Source organism: Pleurodeles waltl, chromosome 4_2, assembly GCF_031143425.1.
Source record: "Pleurodeles waltl isolate 20211129_DDA chromosome 4_2, aPleWal1.hap1.20221129, whole genome shotgun sequence".
In the NCBI taxonomy this organism is placed as follows: Eukaryota; Metazoa; Chordata; class Amphibia; order Caudata; family Salamandridae; genus Pleurodeles; species Pleurodeles waltl.
In genome coordinates this window covers 133558633-133585085 of record NC_090443.1, presented here as the reverse complement: position 1 = coordinate 133585085, position 26453 = coordinate 133558633, and the positions used below count along the sequence as shown (strand labels likewise).

The 26453-nt window shown below is 46.8% G+C and overlaps 1 protein-coding gene across 1 annotated transcript in view; it reads left to right on the top strand.

Moving 5' to 3' along the window:
* The window catches only part of LOC138292380 (nuclear receptor subfamily 1 group D member 2-like), a 71699-nt gene that overhangs the window by 39272 nt on the left and 5974 nt on the right, over positions 1-26453 (top strand). Inside the window, exons 2-6 of the mRNA XM_069230948.1 lie at positions 1194-1484; positions 9464-9552; positions 12448-12592; positions 16979-17484; positions 20026-20211. Coding sequence (XP_069087049.1) covers positions 1194-1484; positions 9464-9552; positions 12448-12592; positions 16979-17484; positions 20026-20211 — 1217 coding nt within the window. The remainder of the gene's footprint in view (positions 1-1193; positions 1485-9463; positions 9553-12447; positions 12593-16978; positions 17485-20025; positions 20212-26453) is intronic.

Here is a 26453-nt window from a genome sequence, read left to right as displayed (position 1 = left end):
TGCTTGGCCTCCGTACTTTCTGAAGAGGCTTTCACCATTGAATGTCCTGTAAAATAGTCAAGCCTAGACATCTGCGCAAACCAGGAACACTTCGCCAGGCCTTTGTAATAGCACATATGGTGGATGCCATGTCTGCAAGGTCCAATGACAATCTCATAGCCTGCGTGAAAGTAAACCTTTCTTCAGATTATTGCTCCTATTTCAAATATTCCTCCATTCCCCTTTCTTTGTTCAAGATCCTTTGAACTATGTCACATTTAGGAAACCAGGAAAGAGGCAATAGATACGCTGACGACGAAGGTCGTTTTCAGATGTGCTCCTCTTGCAACACTAGCAACACACATTCTTTGCTAGGCTCAAAAATCTACCAGGCTACAGTGCAGGAATGTACACAAGCTCACCTCACCAATCGTGTGGTTTGGACTGCTGAAACCTCTTTTCATCTGTGTAGAAATGCCAAATAGAACGATTTCTGTGAAAGAATCAGAAACATGGCACACAAAACAAGGAATCTGGGTCGGACGATTTTCAAGCACAGGCAGTAGTGCAATCCCCTATTTTAGGTCTTAGAAAATTACATGTTGAGGATTAATTTGCAATGCTGGAGAACTGGTGTTTATGCCAAATCCAGTAGAGAGTCTCAGCTCCTTTGCCACAGCTATCTCAGTCATTTCATGGCCAAGAAGATGAAAGCAATCTTGGCTAACCTTATCAAGTGGTACTATCAACTGTCTTGGGCCACTGAGGAGAGCAGGCAGTGTAAATCTTGTTACTCACCAGTATTCTGTACAAACCATAGGCTCTAGATTAAAAAAGCTTGACCTTATCTATCAACGGTTGATCTACTACTAAATTAAGCATTTAGAAAGTAAGATGCACACCAGAGAGACTCAGCTGTGAGGCTGGTAGGGCAAAATTATATATCCCAATAAATACAGAAATGTGTATGGGTGCCAGGTACTGGAAGGCAGCGCTTTCTGATGGCAGCAATGTTTATGCTTCATTTTCTTTTAGCGGGTAGGCTTAGCACATGCTGTGAGTTACACAAATAATGTTCCTTATTCCAAATTATGGATATGCCTTGTTATTGAGGGCTTCTACATTAATTGAAGCTAAGAAAGACAATAAGATTAATAAATCCGACAGATCAGTAAGTGGGGGTCATCTGCCTGTTTTTGTTTTCATTTTTTTAGGAGGCGTCATCTTATATGTGGGTTCAACAGCCTGTTCCTCGCCCTCCCCGGACAGTCCAACCAGTGGGTATCTTGTTCCCTCGCCTGGCTCGCTGCCCTCCTCGCCTGAAGAGATGACGCTGATGGAGATCGGTGCAGTGAAGCCACAGGAGGCTGCTACCCCACCTTCGCCTAAAGCTGGATTCCAGTTTCCAGATGGCGTGGCGCAGTACTCAATCAAGGGGCAGGCATCCTCTGCCCCTGGTCGGCTGACAGGCACCAAAAACAATGCAATCACTGGCAGCTTCACTAGTAAGTGGGCATTCCTGTACTGTTGTCTGTAAGAGTGCCAGATTACTGGCGGGCCATTTAAATCTCCGACGTGGGTCATTTGACGCTACTTTTTAATTCTTTATTAGCAGGGCTCAAGTAATGAAATGCTGTGGTGGCATTGCTGGGGTGGTCTGAATTGGGATACTCTACGCAATTGTAATAGTCTACAATCCTGTAACTATGCATTAAAACCCAAATGCACAATATTCTTGATGCACAATCAATATATATTAATACCCTGCAAACGAAAAATACTGAACAACAAACCCACTGGAGAATAGTTGGAAATCTGCTCCTCTAGGGTTAGTCCCACGTGTGAATAACATTTGTGACTTTTTAATGGATCATAAATCAATCTAGGAGTAATTGTATGCATGTGGTAGTTGTTTTACTCAAACCTAGCCATTGCAGTAGAGTGCTCTGCAGTCAACAAGTAAGTTGAGAGGTAGCTGGTTTGTCGAATGTTACTACAGCATGATTTAGTGTGCTGTAAAGATGTGCGTCTTCAACTTTTCCCTGAATTAGAGCAGGAAAAGGCCTGTTTACCTTTTTTTCTTTTTTACACTTATCTTCAAACTGATGGTGTCCTTGTTGCAAGTGTGCCAAGAGCCTCCTGAGAGATTGTGAGCTTGTCATCCAAATATGTGGGGTGCAGGTCATGGTGACTTTGTTAGTGATGCAGTTGGTTTTGAAGAGGGTGTGGGCCAGCAAGGGGAGCCAATGGAGTCCCATCAGGATTTGAGGGAAGTGATCATATTTCTTAAGGCCCTATATGAGAGGTGTTGAGGCATGTAAGATGCCTTTAAGGGGGGCTGTAACGGTGTCTGGGAGGCCTGGGAGCAGGGTGTTTCCACCACCTTTATGCCAAATTACAGAAGAGTACTGACATTGCTTTTAGGGAGGATCAGTTTAGCTTTCCTCAGTAGAGAGAGTAGAGAGATTGTTGATATCAGGCTGTCTTTGTTTTCTTGGCAATGCGATCCTTGAGCAAGAGGTTTGTATCCAGGGTGAATTCAAGCGGCTTGATACTGGTTTGAAAGTTGGGGTTTGAAGCTGTGAAGGTTCTTGCCATTGAGTCAGATTTGTACTATTTCCTGTTTGTGTTCTTGGAAAATAACATGAATTCTGTTTTGGTGGGTGTGAGCTTCAGGTGCTGGACCTGGACATCCAGGTCTGGATGAGGTGCAGACAGTGTTTAAAGCATAATATGCCTGGAACATAGGAGACTTTATCAAATAGAATTGCATATATTGGTGAATTTTGGTGCTGTTGTTAGAGAGTAGTGGTCAAAGGGGCTCCGTGTAGAAATGAAAGACGATAGGGACAGTATGGAACCCCAGTGGACTCAGCAGCTGATTTTGTTGGACCCTGTTCTGCCCATAAGAATGAAAGAATGAACTAGTGTCACTTGGAAAGGTAGCAGCAGAGCCATTGAAGGATATTGTCAGTGAATCCCATTTGAGACTGGCAGAGCGTGGGATGGTTGATGGAGTTAAAGGCAGCTGAGAGGTTGAGCAATATCGGCAGACAGGGGTTCTCTTCTTTTGTGATCAAGAGGGTGTCATCTATGACGTACTTATAGAAATGCAGCCATTATTTCCAGGAATACTTTGATGACCAAAAGATATGCAAGTGGGACGAAATTTCTGTAGCTGTAAATGATGCACAAATGCTGATAGTAAACACACCTTTTTCCTCAGTGGGAGAATCATTTTCTCCACGGAAAAACAAACCCCTGAGTACCCTGTTGCCTTCTCTTCCCCACAGTAGGAAAACTCCAGTTTGTGTCCTTGGGAGAAAATGAAATGTGCTCAGTCTTGCAGGGTGGGGACCTACCAGCAAATAGTTACTTATAGTGTTGTTGACTTTAACTTACTTTGGGAGAACATCCTAATAACTGTATAGAGTCAGTGTCTAACCCTAAAATTGTGTCTGCAGAATTCCTTCTGTAAATAAGAATATTTGATTCTTTCAATCAGGATTTGGCCGAGACGTTTGGAAGAAACTTTTTTGCAAAACTAAGCACCATCTGGGTACATAAAATAAGTCTGAGCCGGTGGAATTCTTTACATTTCTACTGCACATAATACAGATGAGGTATTGTGAATCTGCGCTGAAAGGAGAATGCAAGCGTCTGCATCACATTCCGTTTGTAACAATTCTCAAAGAGGGTTGCATAATATCACCTGGCCCCAAAATGCTAATATGTGCCCATTTACAAACATTTATTTCATTTGTATGCGCTTGGAACGCTGAAGTGGATGGATTTATTGTTGAAATTACTTCGCATAATGAAATATCTACAATGGAGGTTTTATTCCGCTCATCTAAAGATCAGGGGTAATAAAAAATACAAAAACGCTGAAGTAAGAATGACGACCTGCTGGTTTCTGTCTCTGGGAAGCACACGCTAACAAATAGCTACTGGCTTTTGTGTGATGTGATGTTCTATTACTTACCGGTAATCTTCATTAGCCTCGGTCCTGTTGTCCTCGTCCCATACATCACTATGTGGAGATAACTATCTCCATGACAGAAAAAAAGAACATGAGGAATGCTGGGACATCCCCTCCCCATCCCCTCCCTCTGGTAGTCATAATGAAGATTACCAGTAAGTAATAGAACATTACCGCCAGGTCCCTCTAGTCCTCATCTCATTCATCACTATGTGGAGAATACCCAAGCAGGCAAAACCGGCCTTCTGAGAACTGGACAGAATCAACACAGAACCACAAGAAGGGATACCAGGCAATCAAGACAGTAACCCAAAACAAGTAGTGAGAGAGAAAAAAACAAAAACAGACCCTATGCAGGATCCCCAGGCCTAGGCAGAGCATAAACCAGGAAGGATGCAACAGCGCCAGACCAAATAAACAACGGAAGCCCAGCCAGCAGCGCGGCTGAGAATAAGAACAGGAGCACAGCAAAACTTATCCCAGAAGGCTGCAACCACTCGCGGAGACCTGCCCAAGACTCTGGCCGGAGGAGAAAAACCCGACACAAAAACTGCCAGTACAACAAACTGCCTGAGAGACGGTCACCAAGAGGAACTCTGACCACCGAAAACCCTATGGGCATGAGCCAACCCTACAACCTCAAGACCTAGGCAAACCCAGGAAAGAAGAGGCCGACCCAGAGACATCCAAGCCCTGAGAACCCAAGGCAGAGAAAGAATGCTTCGCAAGCAACGAAACCGGGAAGGGAACCACCGGAATATAGGAAGAGCCGAAACACAAAATCACCCATAGTCTGAAAAAGACAAGAAGGGCACCCTGGCCCTTTGAACTCCCACGACCTCCAGATGCCTAACCTAGGAGAGAGCCAACAAAAAGATCAACGAAAAGGAGAAAAGTGGAACAGCCTTCGCAAGAGAAAAGAAGGAGCCGAAACCAAAGGCATACAGAGACAACCGCAAGTCCCATAAAAGGGGAAAAAACAAGCATGGACACCGGATGAAAATGAGAAAACTACGGAGAAACAACCCAACCTGTAAAACCCCCAAAAGAGACAGGAAAGCCGACTTGCAGCCCACTGTGAAAGCAAAATGTATATGGCCAACATCACACAAAATCTGTCTACTAACATTGAAGGACACTGCACAGAGAGCAAGCCAAGGGAGAACACCCGCCAAAGGCACCCACCAGGACCCACACAGACACTCCTGTGGTGTTTGGAATGGAAACAAACACCCAGTGACCAAAGCACTGCACAGCTACTGCCAGAAACCGGGGAAGCCCCAGCTCTGTAGACCCTGGCTTATCATGACCAAACCGATAGCCTCCGCAGAACCACAGCGGAAAGGAAACAGACAAGAAAGGGAAACAACTAAGACGTATCAACAATCAAACCCTTGGGAATGTGACACCACAGTCTCTGGAGCCAAAGGAACTGCGAAGTACCACCCGGGGCTCAAACCGGAAGTGAGGCAGAAAATGGGCAACAACGCCACCAGAAGTAAGTAGAACAACAGAACCCAGGGCCAGGGCACCCATAGAGCCCCCAACAAACCCTCCTATGGATACGAGGCACAAGGAGGGGAAGCAGACCCTGGAGACATGAAGCAAGTAGAGTGAGTAAGGGAATACCACAACACCCGTACACCATCAGGAGCATGGTCACTGAGAAAAAAACAGTACCTGGAAGAAGGAAACACCCGGCAGGGGCATCCCCCTGTCAACTCCTGGCAACTGCACTGCCGAGAGAGAGAGAGACAACACCAACCGCCCCCTCCCACATTGATGAACAGAGGAAAAGAACAAGAGAGAGGGACCAGGAAATAAAAAAAAAACGAATGTCCAAAAAAAACCACCATCACCCAGTAGGCACAGCGTACCACCAGACGGTAAACCACCATAGAGGGACAAAACCCGTCAGAAAGCACAACCCTCACCTCCAAACGGCACCCAAGAGATGGCCCAGCTGAAAGGATCAGCGGGCCCAAAAGGCTGAGGCCCTGAAGGTGGCTCCCCAGTCCAAGGAACAGACAACTGTAGCAGGAAGCCAGGGTAGGTCTGGAAGCAAGGGACTCCCTGCAACAGAAAAGCCTTCATTGGCACAACAAGACCCTCAAGGTCTTCCGAGACACCAGGAACACCAAGATGAAATGCCCTGAGCGAGGATCTCATGAAGATAACAGAAGAAGCCGCAAGGGGCGAAGACGAAGATGAAGCGTGCCAACAGCCGAAAAAACAGCGTCCGCAACAGTACTCTGGCCAAGAATCCCCAGAGCCAGAGCATGAAAAAGGAGGCCCAAACCCCGTGTGGGGAACCATGGAAAAGCCGGACCAAACAAAAGGCAGATCTGGAAAAAGGTACCAACAGGCACCAGGCCTAAGACCTACACACAAACTGAAGAGGCTGCCAAAGGACCACATGAGTCAGGTCACAAAGGAGCCAGTCGGCCAAAGAAGGAGACAAGAAACACTCCTGAAGAAGGAGAAACACCATCGGAGTCACCACCCCTGGGAATACATGTTGCGGCGAGCGGAGACTAATACAGGGATACCCAGTAGCATGCACCCTGCAAACCAGCCCCACATGGAAGAGCCTTGCAGCACCCGGGGAAGAAAACATGTAAGACTCTCATCCCGAAAGAGCCATGGCAGGCAAACAAGCAGAGCCGTCAAAACTGCCCACCAGGCAAAAAACCCATGACATCCGAGACCCCAGAAAGAATGGGGTAGAATATCAGATTCCATACCAAAGCGGGCAACACCCGAACAGTAGGAGTTCTACAGAATGGAAGAACACCATGCGGAAGGGCCATCAAACGACCCAGGAAGGACGGGCAGGGAGCAGGATGCATCCCAGATGTGGAGGAAGGGAACAAGATCACCACGCCTGAAAGAGACTATATCCAGGCTGGGGAGCAACCCAGGACAACCTTCCCCCGTATGTGTCCCAACAAATAGGCAGGAAACCCGTACCTGGGGCGGGCACTCAGGCGACAGCACGCTACCCCTGTGAACAGGACACTGATCCAGAACATAGACCAAGCGCAGCCTGGGAAGCAGACTGGGAGGAGAGACACAAATGACAATGGTCATACCCATATTGAAGACCCAGAAGTACGCCCCACCAGACTGGCCACAACAGAGCTGGCCATAAATTCCCACAGAGCACATCCCTCCAGGAGAAAGGACGGGTATAGGAAAGGGATGGAGTAATGCTTCAAAAGAGCCAATTGTCCAAAACACACCTGGGGTAGAAACCCCAACTCACAGCAGAAGAGTCTGGGACCTTGGCCATGAGGCTGCAGGGGACTCCTAAAGAAGCAGTGGGAAACCAACAGCCCATGGCAATCACAGTGCATGCCTGCACTAACCAGGACTGACCCCCCTAAACTGACAAGAGCAGACTACATCAGGTGCTGCTCCGGAGGCAAAGCTGAAGGCTCCACAAGAACAAATGGTCCAGAAGAGCCCCAGGACCTAGCCATAATCAGAAAAGTGGGGAACTACTAAAGACTGATCTGAAATAGAATGCTTCCATCGCAGAGGGAGAGTCCGGGACCACGCCCAGTAGCCACAGAGAAGGCCAATTCGCAAAAGGAGAGAAATGACTATGGACCTACCTGGAAAAGAACCCACACCCCACCTTGCTAGTAACAGTGGCATTGTTCTACTACACCAGGGGGCAACTTCCGATGCCTGAGGGAAAAAAAGGAGGTAAATAAGAGCAAACATGGGCTGAACAGAACCCCCACCCCGCACTGTGAGGGACAGAGAACTGGAACAGGCCATGACTGGATTTGCATTGCAGTAAACACTGCAAAACACAGAACGAAACAATACTGGTGATCGGAGAAAATGGCAGCGCTACACTTGTCTGAGAGTGAAAGACAGCAGCCTGCGAGGCAGAAGAGGGGAACATCTACCGACATACGTGGAACAGAACCCACAACCGTCCATGTGAGGGCCTGAGAACGTGACCACAAGGCCATGGGTCACTACCAAAAGTCAGATAAAGCGAAACCGTGCCACACCACCATTAGTCAACAGAGTATCATGAATGAGAAGCCAGTAACCTCAGTAGAAGCAAGCGTGATGCCAATATATGAATATTCTTATCAATTGGAGGTAAAGGTGGGGCACTTCTACAGAGACACCTGGAAAAGAACCTTTGCTTCACAGTGTGAGGAACCTCTACGTCATGATTAAGTCTTGTAGAGATAGTAAAGGTGAGGCACCACTACTGTCACACCATAAACAGAACCTGCACCTCTCATCCTGAGGGTCTGTGACCATAACTGCCCCGCCACGGACAAGTCAGCCAGTAGACTTAACGTGTAAAAAGGCCGAGCCACCGACTTGACCATTGCCGGCCGCTGGGCACAGGTAACCAGGCTGCGACTGCCACCACAACTGTATCCACAGAGTAAGAAAAAACACAGGCCGCCTTGCGGTACTCACCCCAGGGTCACCGCTCCGGAGTAGCAGCAAAACGCCAGTAGGTGAGTCAAAAAGTGCACCTCCCGCTCATGCTCAGCAACAACTGTATTCACGGAGGAAGTCAGGCAAGCCCCTGGCTTATTGCTTCCTCCGCACGGCTCCTAGCTGACCGGGAGATGTGCAAAACACCAGAACGCACATCAGAAACAAGGCCCGCCCAGTGGCCACAGCTAGGCAAACAGCAGCGCAAGCCCAGCAGACTGGAAGGCAGCTTATCTGGAACAACCAGTCATTCAAGCCCAGCATGGACAACCTCCTCACGTCCTCGTCATTACGGAAGACAGAAAAAAGAACAGGCAGAATGCTGGTTAAGTACAAATTATGTGCTACCAGAGGGAGGGGATGGTGAGGGGATGCCCCAGCATTCCTCATGTTCTTTTTTTCTGTCGTGGAGATAGTTATCTCCACATAGTGATGAATGGGACAAGGACTAGAGGGGCCTGGTGGTAATTGGACTTGTAACAGATTTGAAGGTGGCACACTCCGGCACGATGACGATTTGAAATCCTGTTGTGTGCATATTTTGAGATTATGAAAAAGAGGGCTGATCAATAACCATATGAATTTCTTTGTTACTGATATACCGTCTTGAATAAAATGATTTGGAAGGTTTAAGCCTAAGGCGGGAACCCAACGGTGTCTGGCAGAGAACCTGGCAGACAGCGAGAGGCAGGGAAAGTCACCAGAGCGAAAGGTCAATGCTGGCCTAAGAAAGTGGAATTTATTGTGGCAGAGGGAGGTACAGGGTTTAGGGAACACCACAAAGTATTGAAATCCACTGAGTGAAAGGAGAACCGTGAGACTTTGGGTTGGGGTTGGCTTTGGGTAGTAGAGTGGACTAATGATCTCCGGAACACTAGATTGTGGCTCTAAATATTTTGTGTTGATCCTACCGTGGTTTTAAAAAAAGGTTAACTGAGTAAGAGTGGCTTCTAGTTTGTGAAGCTGGATGAGGTGCTGTTACGCTGCCAGGTTCTTGGAATAATGATGTTCTATCTTTCTTTCCAGAGGCCGGTGGGATGGTCTTACTGTGCAAGGTCTGTGGTGATATTGCATCGGGCTTCCATTACGGGGTGCATGCCTGTGAAGGCTGCAAGGTGAGTGATATTCTTGAGTAGTCATACTCAGTGAGTAAGGGTTTCTCCAAATGCGGTGGCTATGTGGATGGCAGGGGTATGGAGACTAATGAAGGGGTGCTCTCCATTAAACAGATAGAATTGGGAGTGGTGGGATTAAGCACATAGGGCTTTCAGTTAGGAGCAGAGGTTCTTAACCTGTGGTCCAAGGACCCCTGGGAGTTCATGAGGCCTACTCAGGGGGTGGCAACTGTTTTACCAGCAGCGGCTCCTCCACTAAGTTGGAGGACCGTCACTCCCCCATCCCGCCAGCAGCTGCAAACCTTTAAAAATAAAACGATAATAAACAATGTTTATTATTGTTTTATTTTTACAGGGGCGGGCCATGGGGGATGACAGGGACGCTCCCCTCAGTGTGCGTGTGGCCGGCCAAACACACATACGCACTGAGCTCTCCAACCGGATTGGAGACAGCAGGCCCAGGCTACCGCTGTGCCTGGGTGCACAATGTCAGGGCGCTCCGGCCAATCCTAAGACTGCTTTCATGCTGCCAGCAGCATGAGAGCAATGTTAGGATTGCCGCAGGGCACGCTGGGAACCTGTGCCTGCAAGTGGAGCCAGAAGACCGGCGCGGCAGCGGGGAGTCAGGTAATTTTTTTTTTTTTTTTTATTGAATGTTTTCCTTTGTTTTGTCCCTCTCCGCAACACGTCGCCCTGCCCCTTTCCCGTGCCGTGCGCCGTGAATGCTCCTGACCTTTAGATGCAGCCCTCTGGTACGCAGCTGCACTGGCCTGCTGTTTACTCAGCTTAGTACTAACATCAAAAAAGTTAGATAAACGTGCAAGCATTTGTTTAAACCTTAATTGAAATTAACGAAGGAAAGTAACTAGGGTGTTTTGCACTGCATAACTTTAGGAACAACCTAATTTTTAAACACACCTTTCAGCAAAAGTGTAAAAATGATGAAGAATCTTCAGAATTCAAAAGTGTATTTCATTTACAGGCAGATCCATTTCACTTTAGTACATAAGATTATCAGTGCACTGATAATTATTTTTTTAAACTGACAATTTTCAAACAAGGATTTAGAAACATTCATTCTTCCCAACCCCCTTTCTATCCCGCCACACACTGACAAAAATGCCAATACTGAACTAAAAGACACGTTGGTGGTTATGTGCACTCTTTGGGTTCCTATTATAGATGAAAAACATAGTTTATGAAATCAAACACAAGAGAAAGTTTTACAGCACACATCCTTAAGTACTGTATTTCAAGGTCCTCTCATGTGTGATAATGAAAAAAAAGGAAACTGAAATAAAATAATTGGCTAGGATCACACAATTTGGTTAAGCGGGGAAGCTGGGCCTAATCCCAGGTTTTCTGGTTTCACATAGTGCCATTCAGCCAATAGATGTTGATTTTTCGCTTTTCCTACATGCGAACAGCCCCATAGAAACCCCACCCCCCCCCCATACTGCTGGCATCAATGCGCCCCTTGGTCATATCACAGACCAAGCTTTTTAACCCTTGGGATAATGTTTGCAAGTACTCATGTTATATACAAATTAAAAAAAGCAAAATGGAAAAATTGAAATCTTTTCTATGTGTGATTGTGAACTAAAAATATTTGGGCATTTGTTTAGTAGATTCTTGTTTCTATATCTTTGTGCATTGTTTTAAGGTTAAAATCATCGAAATTGCTTCGGCTAGCAGTCCTTGGTTTCCAATAATGACTCAGTGGGGGAGGGGGGTCGCCAGATTCCGGTAATGAGTCACTGGGGGTCCATAGAAGTCAAAAGGTTAAGAACCGCCGGTTTAGAGGATGAATGTGTGAATATCAGCCACATGCACTGAAGGCACAGTACGACCTGCAGAGGCCCTCCACCCAATGGGCAACATATGCAATGTTAACAGGGACCAAATTACCGAAAACAGGATATGAGGAGGCGTAGGTGGGTGGTTTTAAATGTATTGCGTACCGTACTAGACAGTGTACTGTACAGTGGTGTTAATGCTTATTTGCTTTATACACATTTTTAGTTTGAGGCAATCTCAGATGGCGTGATTTGCTTAGAATAACACAAATTTTCTGTAAAGTCAAAAGTCGAGATTAGGACCCAGGACTCTAGGTTTCCATGCCAGTAACTTCACCTCTGCGCATCCCATGATCTGGGCCCCAGTTGGGGTGAGATCCCCATCCCTTTGCAGGGCTGAAATTGTTCTGGAATACTCATATCACTCCTATGGTCATGCGGGCAATGCTTGTTGAGCTGCAGTTGTTCTGTGGTTCTGATTCCATTTCTGTGTCTGCGAGAAATGCTTCTTTGACCAGAGTTTTTCTGGGGTTCCAATGCTGCCCCAGTAGCGTGCAGCCAATGCTTGCAGTTATTAGGCTGAAGTTATCCTAGGATTTTGATGCTCCTCCTGTGAGTGTGTGGGCAGTGATCTAGGGCTGCAGTTGTTCTGTTGTACTGATCTGTACGAGCTGTCGTTGGAACGCAGTTATCCTGTGGTTGCCATGTCCCTCCTCTGGCTGTGTTGGCAATGCCTGTTGGTCTCCAGTGGTGAGGTTCTGATCCCTCTTTTATGGCTTTTGTGCACAGTTGGACTAGGCCGCCAAGCCCCAACCTCTAATGCCACGTCGACAGTGCATGTTGGATGCCATCCCATAGGGATGCAACCCCGTGATCTGGAGGTCGGTGGGCAATAGATTTTGGGTTACAATTATCTCAGGATTCCTTTCCTCCAGTGGCTCTGCTTGGACAGTGCTTGATGGTTGCAGTTAATCTCTTGTGTGCTCCCACCTCTAGTGGCTTTGTGCTGGCAGTGCCGTGGTTGCTGGACTGTGGGGATGATGATCACTTTGTTCATAGTAACCAGTGCAAACTTCCTTCTGCCTCATCCACTCTGTAGGGCTTCTTTCGGCGCAGCATCCAACAAAACATTCATTACAAGACATGTGTAAAAAATGAGAACTGCATGATCATGCGCATGAACCGCAACCGCTGCCAGCACTGCCGCTTCAAGAAATGCCTGGCTGTTGGAATGTCCCGCGACGGTAAGTATTAATACCAGAATGCGGTGCAGAGTGGAAGGTGGTGCAGAGTGGAAAGTGGTGCAGAGTGGAAAGTGATGCAGAGTGGAAGGTGGTCCACAGTGGAAGATGGTGCAGAGTGGAAGGTGGTCTACAGTGGAAAGTGATCCACAGTGAAAGGCAGTGCAGAGGGAAAGGTGGTCCACAGTGGAAGGTGGTGCAGCAGCTGAAGATAGGTCTGCCGTTGGCGAAGTAGTTCAGTACGTAGACAAAGCAGTAGCAACAGCAGCAGGGCTTGGTATCACAGCAGGTAGAATGTGCTCTATAATTATTTGCCTAGTCCCTACCTATAGCACTCATATCTGTGTATACTTTCACTACACTCTAGATGAATCGACCATCGTTGAAAACATTACACTGAACTTTGCATGTGCTCATACCAAACACCTGACACCCTCCCACCAGCAGCTAATACCTATTGTCAGGGTTTCTGAAAGTAGCAGTACCTATGTAATTAAGGGCGTGGATTAAACATATACACTAAAATTTGCGTAGTGTGCCATTCTACCCACGCATTTATATAGAGTTACAGCTACAAATCAGCTGGCACCCGTGACCATTGGTCTTTGCGCTTTGGAGAGAGGCCAAGGATTTGATGACCACATATTCTGAACCCCTTTGTGCACCTGACAGGCACTGAGATAAACTCGCACTGCCCTCTGCCACAAGTCATTTGTGCCATTTATAAACACCTGGATGCGACTCAATTCAAATTATGCACTATACAAGAGGAATATGCTGCCTGAAAAGCAAAATGTAACACAACATCCTGGAAAAAAAAAACACTCATGGAATGCAAGATTGAGCGAAGCTTGTGAAATATGAGCAGGAACAACTGGGTTACCTTAAACATGTTTAAACCCATTGTTTAGATATCAATCAGTGGTTTTGCATGAAAAGATAAGACATGGATACAGGGCCCGAAAGGCTCTCGTTTCAGTGTCCATTTTAAATTACTATTGTGTCTGAGACACTCAGTAACCTGGCCCGCTTAAAGTCCTGCCTATTGAGCGCTCGCATAGAAGATATCTGACCTCAAGCGTGTCTGGCCTTGAAACACAACCATATCACTCATGTAGGGTCGATCCACACTAGCAATGAGCTTAAAGCCCACAGACCGAGCCTGCCAAGGGCATACAGACTTGAGTCAGAAATATGTGCACAGAAACGCTCACATGTAGTAACCCCATCTGTTCTCACTGTCACCATCAGTTGCTTTTTAAAGAAGTAAATAGCCTATTTTACAGCAGCCACTGTGCGATATACAGCCCTCGTCTGCTCCTTTAAGCCCCGTACATGGTCCTTACACTTTATTCACCTAGCTTCACTGTCATCTGGGGCTTCCTGTCCCAGACGGGTAGGGGCGGTTTGTGGGTTATCAGCTCCAGGGCGCCAGATGGAGTAACTTTCAGTAACACTTGCTGGCTTGCGGCCGCGTATGTCAAACTCTAGAACCTCTTCCTTCCTGCATCGCCAGGCAGAGCAGATGTCGGGCCAGCAGGACTCACGGTTTGTGGGGGCCTCCTAAAGGGCGGAAGAGCAATGGGTATCAGCATATTCTAGTTGTGACCAGAGTAAACCCATGAAAAATTGCTTCATAAACTAGGGGAGGTCGTTAAAATCAAGTCAGATCTTAAGAAAGGCTGTTTTTTCTCTCAATGTTTTCACATTCAACCGAAGCTTGGACTCTTATGGTATGCTGTGCCTTCATTTTTTCTCACACTTAATAAACGCAAAGAAGGAGGATTCCGCTTGACCCTTCAAATAATTATTGACTCATTTTTTGCGAGCAGACATATTTATTTCCAGTGTGTTCAGTAGAGACGTATTTAGCTTTCTGGAAAAGGATTTCATCTCTGAAACTGTGCACTGACGCTCTGGCCAGCACCACATTGGGGTCGACTGGGTGAAGCTTAATTAATCTTTTACTAGTTATAACACTCTTTTTAAAACTTGATTTTCAGTTTTGACAAAATATTACAGAAATACATTCAGATAACTTCACCGTGGATCAGTAGCTCATACATACTGTATATCACAGTTTGCGGTTTTGTTAATGCTGCTTGTGAAGTGAGTCTGCGCAACCAGTGATCTTGTAGTCTTCATATTCCCCCGTGTTACAGTGCCTCAACCTATGTCAGTTTGTGATTCGCTTGGAGGTTACCCATTCCACTCGCTACTTTCTCGACATGTTTGCTAGACCCCAGGTGCCTCTTGGCCTATATGCACTCACAGTAATGGAACAAGCCTAGGCAAAACCAACAGCATTAGAGTGCTGATACACGCAGCAAAAATACCAGCTGCATAGCAAAACAATTAAAAACTGATTGCTTGGTGTATACAATGTATGGATGAGTTAAATAATCAATTGTATGATTAAAGTGTACTTTTAAAGTAATATAGTCCTTAGAACATTCCAGTAGAGTGGAATGGCACACCCAAACTGCCAAAGGAAAGAATTGGCTCTAAAATCTTCCTGTAGGCTGTTACAAAATGTGATTGACACTGTTTCAAGGGGCTACGTGTTTTTGAGATAAAGATGCCAGTGGCTGAATGGTAAACCAGTGCGCCTTAGAGCTTGTGTTGAATACAATATGTTCACTATTCATGGCACAGTGCCCATTACACAATAAACCTAAAAAGGGAAAGTTGAAGTATGTATGGTCTTGCCCCCAAATTCCATTATCTTCTTGGAATCAGTTTCCCTTCCTGGGTCTGCCTAAATCTTTGTACTAGCCTCTTCAAAGAGGGAAACAATGTGGTATGTCATGTGAATGAAATACAAACTGCAGAAGTGTGTCTTGTTTATAGAGATATATTATACTGAGGCCATCTGGTGCTCCCATTGTGGGTGTAGAGTGCTTTCCACAAGAAACAGGAGGCAGTGTGGGGTCAAGATTTTATACAGGTTTCCTGTACCACCGTACGAGGTAGCAAAGACCTCAAGCAATGTCTAAAAGTGATTGGAAGCTTAAAAATACCATCCTCTCATCTATTTTATAGCAAACAACAATCAATGCAAGATTTATAAAATCACATTTTACAAAGTACCCTGCCCTAAAATGACTGATTTTCAAGACATTGCCGTAGCTCAGATGGTTTCCACAGCACTTTTCATGCAGGAAAGTTTAGGCCATATCTGTAACGGGAAATGCAAAGCTGAATGCACTGAAATGCTAAGTGCTGTTGGCTACAAAACCATGTGAATGTGTCCTATGTGACATGAGAACGTGACATGAGGTCGCTTGATAGCTCAGACACCCAGTCTTGCAGGAGAATTGGAGGATATCATCTCTCAACGTATTTATGACAAAATAGAGAGGTTTAGTGGCACATCTCACCTAGTTCACTAGTCTAAAAGTATTGTTGTAGACAGCTGGTATTGCAGGGGAAGTGGACTCTCAACAGAAGTCTTGTGGAAAGGAAAGACTATGTATCCTTAAGCACATTTGGGTCCATGTGCAAAAGTAAACATAGCCAGGAAATCCATCCAAAATACACCTAGTGAATTGCTTCGAAAGCAGTATGACATTATTAATGAATCTTTATGAAATCAAGCAAAGTGAAAGGTGCTGTCCCAGAGAATATTGGGTCTTGGGTGGCGCGTCACACACATTCAGTACCACAAAAGTTTGTGCATTTAATAACTGGACTTTAAAGGTGGGCCCCCCAGTATTCTTAAGCAAGCCCTAAAATAGGCTATTTATCTCCTTAGTGCAAATTGTAAACATAGATCTCGGGAAGTCGATAGAAATAGATTATATATTTGTTACACACATTACAATAATATTCACGAAATGTTGAAAATGTAGCCACATTAAAGTGAAAATACTGAAATTAGAGTTTTTCTTGGAATTGAATGATTCATGCCTAGAAGTTAACAACTCATCACTCTGGCAATGTCGTCCTAAAATCCATTTTATACACTTTTGTGTAGAAATATTAAACCACACAAATATACTTGTCTTTTTATGGTGAATAGGTACTGCAGTGTCAAGATTAAAATGTTGGGAGCTCCTTTGAAGACCGTGAAGTGGCTTGGGCTAGCAATGGCAGGGTTAAGCCTTCTGGTCCAGCATTCCAATGTTTGTCCCTTTTTAATTTAGAACATTTTTCCCCCAGTAGGTGAAATATTCTAATAGACTTACAGCCCTTCTGCCTCAGGCTCTTCCTTGTTATAGGCCTTCACCTGCAGCTTGGGCTCGGGCTGTTAACATGGGTGCAGGGCCTTCAACAACTGGTATTGTACTCAGCAGTGGGCTACAGGGATATGTTGTGCATTGCTGTGGTCTTAGCACAGTTTTTCTCCATGCAGTACCTTTTAACTCATTCTTTCTCTGCTCTCTGCAGCTGTGCGATTTGGGCGCATACCCAAGCGTGAAAAACAGAGGCTTCTGGATGAGATGCAAAGCTACATGACCAGCCTCAAAGAGTCACCCATCGACATAGACCTGGGACCTGACACCCCCCCAAGTCCTGACTCTCAGGCAGAGGAAGCCATTGGGGCGGTCTCTCGTGCCTACCGGGACATCTTTGTGACCAACCAGGACCACATGGCCAAATGCTGCAAGGCTGACAGCTACTCCTCACCACAGCCTGCGGATCACCAGCTTAGCAACTGGCCAGGCTTTGAGACATACAACCAGGCTGCACTCCGTCTCTCTGGCTATGTTTGCCCACAGGACTCGCCAGGTTTTGTAAATAATGGCCAACAGGTTTTTGGCACAGATGTCTACCAAACACACCATGGGGGCTTCCACCAAAATTCTGGCTGCTATCCACCATTCAAGAGTAGTGTTGCAGAATCATCAAGTCAGAGGTCTTGTCCCTGGAGACCCATCACCAACAAAGGCATCGTAAGTATGAAATAGAGGACGTGCTCTGAGACTTACTGTGTTTATCTATTGGAGATGCGTGTGACCTTAGACCGGCTTTGTTTATCTGTGGGTGCAGGAGAAGTCCTTAAAGACATGTGTGTTCATATTTGGGTGCAATGTAGGTGCAACGATACCTGTTGTATCTGCCCTAGTTGGTGCTTTGAGGTATTACGTGTTTTTTGTTTACTGTCTTGTGGTAATCTTGAAGTTATGATATTTTTGACTCTGAAGTTCTCAATCTTTGAAAAAGGCCAGCAAACCATATCAGGATATGGAACTATATCGAGTATAAACAAGCTTCCATAATCAGATTCATGAAGGAAGCAGATCCTTTTGACCACATGCAATTGGCCGGTTCAAGAAATAAAACCTTCAAAACCTGTTCCTTAGTCAATTTCAGAGTGAACCGTGCCACTATTTCAGGATTTTGATGTGCTTCTTTTGTCTGAAATATTTGCATATTATCTTATATCTCTTTTTTTTGCCCTTCTGCTGTGTTCAGGGATACATCTGCATAGAAAGCCGCCGCTTTGAGGGCTGTGGCCCAGCCTTGCCACTAGTTATTAGTGCCACTTATGCTCTTGTGAAAGCCCCACCATCTCCATACAGTGCCGGTCCTAACTTTCCCTCTCCGTACAGCAGATGTATCCCACTACAGCCCTGGATGTCAAATTGTACTGTTGGTGACCTGCATGCATTCCCTCCGAGAAATGTAACATCCTAACCCCTAGTGGTGCAAGGCCACAGTCCCCGAATCAGCACCCTCTGATCCCTATACAGGGAGTGCAGAATTATTAGGCAAGTTGTATTTTTGAGGATTAATTTTATTATTGAACAACAACCATGTTCTCAATGAACCCAAAAAACTCATTAATATCAAAACTGAATATTTTTGGAAGTAGTTTTTAGTTTGTTTTTAGTTTTAGCTATGTTAGGGGGATATCTGTGTGTGCAGGTGACTATCACTGTGCATAATTATTAGGCAACTTAACAAAAAAAATATATACCCATTTCAATTATTTTTCATTACCAGTGAAACCAATATAACATCTCAACATTCACAAATATACATTTCTGACATTCAAAAACAAAAACAAATCAGTGACCAATACAGCCACCTTTCTTTGCAAGGACACTCAAAAGCCTGCCATCCATGGATTCTGTCAGTGTTTTGATCTGTTCACCATCAACATTGCGTGCAGCAGCAACCACAGCCTCCCAGACACTGTTCAGAGAGGTGTACTGTTTTCCCTCCTTGTAAATCTCACATTTGATGATGGACCACAGGTTCTCAATGGGGTTCAGATCAGGTGAACAAGGAGGCCATGTCATTAGATTTCCTTCTTTTATACCCTTTCTTGCCAGCCACGCTGTGGAGTACTTGGACGCGTGTGATGGAGCATTGTCCTGCATGAAAACCATGTTTTTCTTGAAGGATGCAGACTTCTTCCTGTACCACTGCTTGAAGAAGGTGTCTTCCAGGAACTGGCAGTAGGACTGGGAGTTGAGCATGACTCCATCCTCAACCCGAAAAGGCCCCACAAGCTCATCTTTGATGATACCAGCCCAAACCAGTACTCCACCTCCACCTTGCTGGCGTCTGAGTCGGACTGGAGCTCTCTGCCCTTTACCAATCCAGCCACGGGCCCATCCATCTGGCCCATCAAGACTCACTCTCATTTCATCAGTCCATAAAACCTTAGAAAAATCAGTCTTGAGATATTTCTTGGCCCAGTCTTGACGTTTCAGCTTGTGTGTCTTGTTCAGTGGTGGTCGTCTTTCAGCCTTTCTTACCTTGGCCATGTCTCTGAGTATTGCACACCTTGTGCTTTTGGGCACTCCAGTGATGTTGCAGCTCTGAAATATGGCCAAACTGGTGGCAAGTGGCATCGTGGCAGCTGCACGCTTGACTTTTCTCAGTTCATGGGCAGTTATTTTGCGCCTTGGTTTTTCCACACGCTTCTTGCGACCCTGTTGACTATTTTGAATGAAACGCTTGATTGTTCGATGATCACGCTTCAGAAGCTTTGCAATTTTAAGAGTGCTGCATCCCTCTGCAAGATATCTCACTATTTTTGACTTTTCTGAGCCTGTCAAGTCCTTCTTTTGACCCATTTTGCCAAAGGAAAGGAAGTTTCCTAATAATTATGCACACCTGATATAGGGTGTTGATGTCATTAGACCACACCCCTTCTCATTACAGAGATGCACTTCACCTAATATGCTTAATTGGTAGTAGGCTTTCGAGCCTATACAGCTTGGAGTACGACAACATGCATAAAGAGGATGATGTGGTCAAAATACTCATTTGCCTAATAATTCTGCACTCCCTGTAGGGGAAGATTCAGCAAGAGAGCTGCCTTCTCGGTGTGAAGCACTGCTCACAATGATTGCTCTGCTACGGAAGGTCTCAGGTTGGGCTGCATGTTCCTAAGTCCAGAAGAGATATTGGCTGATTGTAGAGGTGAGCCTTGCAGGAGTTCCTGTGGATCCTAATGCTCCTCTGTGTTTGTGTCCTAGGCGTGCCCGCTGAACTCTAGTCCCTATTGCAGCAGCTCGAAGACCAGCCAGGAGATCTGGGAGGAATTTTCACAGTGCTTCACCCCAGCCGTCAAGGAGGTGGTGGAGTTTGCCAAGAGTATCCCGGGCTTCCAGGCGCTGTGCCAGCAGGACCAGGTCATGCTGCTGAAGGCAGGCACCTTCCAGGTCAGCACTGCATTATAAATATTCATATTGATGTCTTGGTGTGTCTGTCCTTTGTGAGTGCTGTCCTGTGTCGTCGCTCTGTGTATATGTGTGCTTCAGTATGTCATCTGCGACTGTTACCAGACTGTAGAAGAAGGGGCAGGCATGCAACCTCTTGGTTGTGGGGGAGGAATGATTCTAAAGCAGTGCAGCATGAATCAAACTAATTTTCTTATCCACTGTGCCGAATAAGCAGCAGCAAGAAGACAGGGATCCAGAGATTTTGACATGAAACACGCACACCTTTAAAAGTGATGGTCAAAAACTATGCATCAGGCTAGGTGACTACTGAGATGGCAGAAAAAGCTGCTAAGTGTCTAGCAGTGTGACAACGAAGGCTGTCAAGAGATATACAGTAAACCTTGACACTGCCCAGACCAGAAAGCCGACCGAGCTTTTAGACTCTATACAGCAGAGAACCAGTGCCGTTTTTGCGTCTTCATTTTTTCTTTCCCTTTATCTTTCTGTCTCGAAAACATTCAAAGACGTTTTGTAAACAGCTAAGCTTTTGCAAAATTTAGATATCTAGTTATGCCATTAGCGCACTGAATTTTATTGTCTCTCTGCATGACCTTTCTTAGCTACACATACCTACCTCTCTCCGTGCCTGTGTATTGCACCGGGTTCTAGCTTTACTTATATGTGGCCAAGCTCATTTGTGGATGGGGAACATGCTACCTCTAGGAGTACTATGAACTGAAGAGCTTGTCCTCGGACCTGTATAGTTAGTGTTTTGCTTTAATGCATAAGGACTACGGTTCTTCTCTTAACATTTTTTGCTGCTGTGCCTAAGAGCGATTTGGTGGGGTCACAGTGTGAGAGATATGACGCGCAAGCATAAGATGTTGGTGTACCAGCCACGCCTTGTGACTGAGAAGTCCACCAATGCGTGGTAGAGAACAACCAATAGGCATAGGAATTATGTGCGTTGCAGGTGTGCATTATCTTCCTTTGTGCGCTTGAGAGGGGGGACCAGTGATCTGCATTACTAAGTGCCTGAATCTGGGGCCATTTGATACTGTATGTAGGAGAAGACAAGGATATCTTTTTGGTCACCTCTCCCTCACTCCTTAGATCTTTTTCCTGGCTCATTGTTAGAAATGGAGTCTCTAGTTAGCAGTCAGTTTGCACCCTGTCCAAGTAGGGACCATCACTCTAGTCAAAATAAGGGAGATACCCAATTCAGATAACCGCTGCTCACCCCCTTGGTAGCTTGGTACAAGCAGTCAGGCTTATCCCAGAAGTAATGTGCAAAGCATTTGCACATAACACACAGTAATACAATTAAAACACTACAAAAGGACACAACACCAGTTTTCGAAAAATAGCCAATATTTATCTTTGCAAAACAAGACCAAAACAAAAAAAATCCAGCATACAATTATAAAGATATGAATTTTGCAAGAATTAACTTAAAAATACAGTTCATTGAAGTCGCGAACTCTGTCTGGGGCTATCATGGCATTGTGACATCAAAGCTAATAGTTCAGGCTGGCCGCGGCGCCGCAGGCCAGCTACGGTTTCGGTAAGACCTACAAACAATACCTTGGAAGTGAAGGGTATTGTGATCCTCACGATGAGGTCCAGAGGGCGTCGTCGCGGGTGACGGTTCCAGAGGTCAGTGTGGGGATTGTCGGGCCCTTGGAGTCACACATGTTGCAGTTCGAACCCAGGGCTGATGACAAAGTGAGGGGCGCTGGCATTGATGGTGTCGGGGCTGCGGTGCGAAGCAGGACGATGCAACATGCGGTGCCCACAGATCACTGTGCAGTCAGTGGCTCGGTGACAGCCGACCGTGACACCTGGGCTGCGGTGTGAAGCAGGGCAGTGCGACATGCGGTGTCTCCAGGTCACGGTGCAGGCAGCAATATCTGTTGATGACGGTGGAGTCGCTGGCGTGGGTGGACCAGGGCTGCGGTGTGGGACGGTATGGTGCATCGTTTACCTCCTGAGCGGTGTCCTCAGGCCACGATGTAGGCAGTGGTGTCGGTGTCATCGTGAAGTGTCATTGTCTGGGTTGCCAAGGCTGCAGTGTGAGCAAGGCGATTAGGAGTGCAGGGCCTACAGGTCACGGTGCAAGTAGTGGCTTGGTGATGGCGTCAGGTGGCGGTGAAACCAGGAAGGTGGTGCGACGTGGGGCATGGCTCCTTGTGACGTCGTCAGGTCACGGGGCAGACAGTGGCATCGTTGACAGTATCACAGTTGTTCTGTTGCAAAACAAAATACACAGTTCCCAGTGCTGTAGGCAGATGAAGCTAAAGTCTTTGATTTACCTCAGACTTCCAACAGGAGACGAGCTCTACTCCAATCCCTTGGAGAAACTTCACAAGCAGGATACACAGCAAATTCAAGTCTTTGCCCTCTTTAAGGCTGAAGAGACTGCAGGCCAACCCAACAAAGCACTCACAACAAAGGGCGACTACTCCTCCCTCAGCTCTTCTCCTTGACAGGGGTTCCTCTAGATCCAAAAGTGTTCTAAATGTCTGCTGTTTTGGGTCCACTACTTATACCAGTTCTGGCCTTTGAAGTAGGCAAACTTCAAAGGAAGATCTCTGTTATTCACAAGATCCTGCCTTGCCCTAGGCCTGGTCTCGGACACACTCCAGGGGCCCGGAAACTGCATTGTGTGAAGACAGGAACAGCCCTTTCAGATGCAGGAGTCAACTCCCTCCTCCCCACTCTAGCCCAGGAGACTAATCAGGATATGCAGCCTACACCCCAGCTACCTTTGTGTTACTGTCTAAAGGGGAATTCACAAACAGCCCAACTGTCAGTCTGACCCAGACGTGGATTCCACATGTAGGCAGAGGCACAGAATAATTAAGCAAGAATGAATGAGAAACTGCACTTAAATGCATTTAAAGGCAGTCCCCATGTTAACCTATAGGAGAGATAGGCCTTACAATAGTGAAAACCAAATTTGGCAGTATTTCACTATCAGGATATGTAAAACACACCAGTACACCTGCAAAATACACTGCACTCTGCCCATAGGCTACCTAGGGCCTACCTTAGTGGTGCCTTACATGTAGTAAAAGGGAAGGTTTGGGCATGGCAAGTGGGTACACTTGCCAGGTCGAATTGGCAGTGCAAGAGTGTGCACACAGACACTCCAGTGGGAGGTCCGAGGCATGTTTACAGGGCTACTCATGTGGGTGGCACAATCAATGATGCAGGCCACTAGTATCATTTGATTTACAGGCCCTGGGCACACATAGTGCACTTTACTAGGGACTTATTAGTAAATCAGATATGCCAATCAGGGATAAACCAATCACAAATACAATTTACACAGGCAGCACTTGCCCTTTAGCACTGATCCACAGTGGTAAAGTGAGCAGAGACAATAAATGAGCAAAAATAAAGTCCAGCATACCATCAAAACAGGAGGTCAGAAGACATAAAAACCAGGGAAACACGCCAAAACATGCCCGGTCTAACATGTTTCCCCTTCAGCTGAGTGTAGGGGGGGACTATCCAACCCCTTGAGAGTTTTCCTCACTAAGGTGAAAAACCTGGACAGACCCATCAGCATTGGCATGCTCTGTGCCGAGGCAGTGTTCCACCGTAAAGTTCATCCCCTGTAGGGAAATGGACCACCTCAACAGTTCTGGGTTCTCACCCCTCATCTGCGTTAACCATCTGAGGGGCCTGTGGTCAGTCTGAATCTGGAAGTGAGACCCAAACAAGTGTGGTCTTAGCTTCTTCAGTGCCCAGACCACAGCAAAAGCTTCCCTTTCAGTTGCACTCAACTTCTGTTCCCGGGGGAGTAGCGTACTGCTAAGGAAGGCCACTGGCTGGCCTAGACCCTCTTCTTTCAGCTGTGAAACTACAGCTCGCTCCCAAACCATGCTATGAAGCATCTGTCTGTACCACAAACTCCTTGGAGAAGTCAGGGGCCAGCAGCACGGGCGCTGTGCACATGGTCTCCCTCAGGGTGTCAAACGCAGTTTGGCGTGCCTCAGTCCAGATCTCCTGTCTAGGCTGCTTCTTGGAAGTCAGCTCTGTCAAGGGGGAACAATGGTGCCACACCCCTTGACAAATCTCCTGTAGTATCCTGTGAGGCCTAAGAAGGCTCTCACCTCTGTCTGGGTCCTAGCGGGCGCCGAAGCCCGAATGGCATTAATCTTGGGTTGTAGGGGCGCCACCCGGCCTCTTCCTACCTGGTGTCCCAAGTACACCACTGACCCCTACCGTATGTGGCACTTACTGGTCTTGATAGTGAGGCCTGCGGCTTGCAGCGCCTTCAACACTTCCCAGAGGTGTTGCAAGTGGTCCTTCCAACTGGAGCTGTAAACAGCAATGTCGTCAAAGTAGGCGGCACTGAAGTTTTCAAGCCCAGCCATGACCTGATTGACCAGCCTCTGGAAGGTGGCTGGGCCGTTCTTCAACCCAATGGGCATGATTCAGAACTGGAAGTGCCCCTCTGGGGTGGAGAACGCTGACCTCTCCTTGGCCCCATCGGTTAAGGCAATCTGCCAGTACCAAGATGTTAATTCAAACAAGCTAAGGAACTTGGCAGCCCCCATCCGATCAATAAGCTCATCAGCTCTGGGGATGGAGTGGGCGTCAGTCTTGGTGACAACATTGAGTCCACAGTAGTCTTCACAGATTTGAAGTTCTGGTGTGGCACCAGGTGCAGCAGCCTTAGGTACCAAAACCACTGAGCTGGACCAAGGGCTGCTGGAGTGCTCAATCACCCCTAAGCCAACATCTTGGATACCTGATCCTTGATGCTGGCCTTCACTCTGCCAGCCAACCTGTAAACTTTGTGTTTCACAGGCAGGCTGTTCCCAGTGTCCACATTATGCGTGCATAAATGGGTGACACCTGGAGCGAGTGAGAACAGAGTTGAAAATTGTCCCAGTACCTGGCGACAGTCAGTCTGCTGCTCTAGAGTCAGTGAAGGGGAGAGGACCACACCTCCTACTGACCCATGCTGCTCCCCGGCAGACAGATGGTCAGGGAGAGGTTCACTCTCCTCCTCCACGCCATCATCTTTAGCCAGGAACATGGTTAACTCAGACCTCTCAAAGTGGGGTTTGAGGCGGTTCACTTGGAGGACCTTCAAGGGGTTCCTTGGAGTCCTCAAGTCCACCCAGTAGGTGACATCACTCTTGTGCTCCTTTACCTCAAATTGCCCTGTCCAATTGTCCATTAGAGCACAAGGCTCCACTGAGGCCATATCCCACACTTTCTGACCAGGCTGAAACTCAACCAGAATGGTATTCTGGTCGTACCAGCGTTTCACGTCCTCCTGGCTTGCCTCTAGGTTCTCTTGAGCGTGCTTTCTGAAGCAGCCAGTTTGGTTTCTGGAGGTCAGCATGTACCTTACTACATTCTGGAGTAACTTCCTAGGAGCTTGCTCCCAGCCTTCTTTCACCAGACTTAAAGGTCTTCTGACCAGATGCCCATACAACAGCTCAAAGGGGCTAAGGCCACAGAAGGTACTTCCCGATAGACAAAGAGAAGGCATGGCAAGAGGGCGTCCCACTTACATCTCATGGAGTCTGACAGACCCCCAATCATGCCTTTCAGGGTTGGGTTAAATCTCTCAACCAACCCGTTACTTTGTGGGTGGTGAGGAATGGTGAACTTGTAGTTGACTCCACATTCCTTTCACATGGCATTTGTGTACATGGACATAAACTTGGTACCCAGGACAGATACCACCTCTTTAGGTATACCAACACGGGTAAAGATCGACATCTGTGTCTGGGCCACAACGAGCGCCAGCACTGTCCTCGGAGAGATAGGTTCAGGGTACAGAGTGACATAGTCCACCAAGACGGGGATGAACCTGTTGCCCAGGGCTGTCTTGTGGTCCAGTGGCCCTACTATGTCAGAGCCCACCCGCTTGAAAGAGTTGCTCACGACAGGAAAGGGTTGGAGGGAAGCTTTACATTTTCTTCCACTTTTGACACTCGCTTGGCAAGTCTGGCAGGTCCTACAGAAAGCATCTGTATTCTTCTCATTTGGGGCCAGTAAAAGTGGGAGATAATCCTGTCAAAGGTCTTGCCCTGCCCCAAATGCCCTGCCATAGGCACATTGTGAGCCAAACCCAGTAGGAAGGCTCTGAAGCGTTGGGGTACTACCAGCGCATGGGCTGCTCCAGGCTCAGCAGCTTAGGCTCGCTATACAGGAGACCATTCTCCCAATAGATCAGGTAATTCTTTGGCTCAGTGCCAGCAGCCCAATCCTCG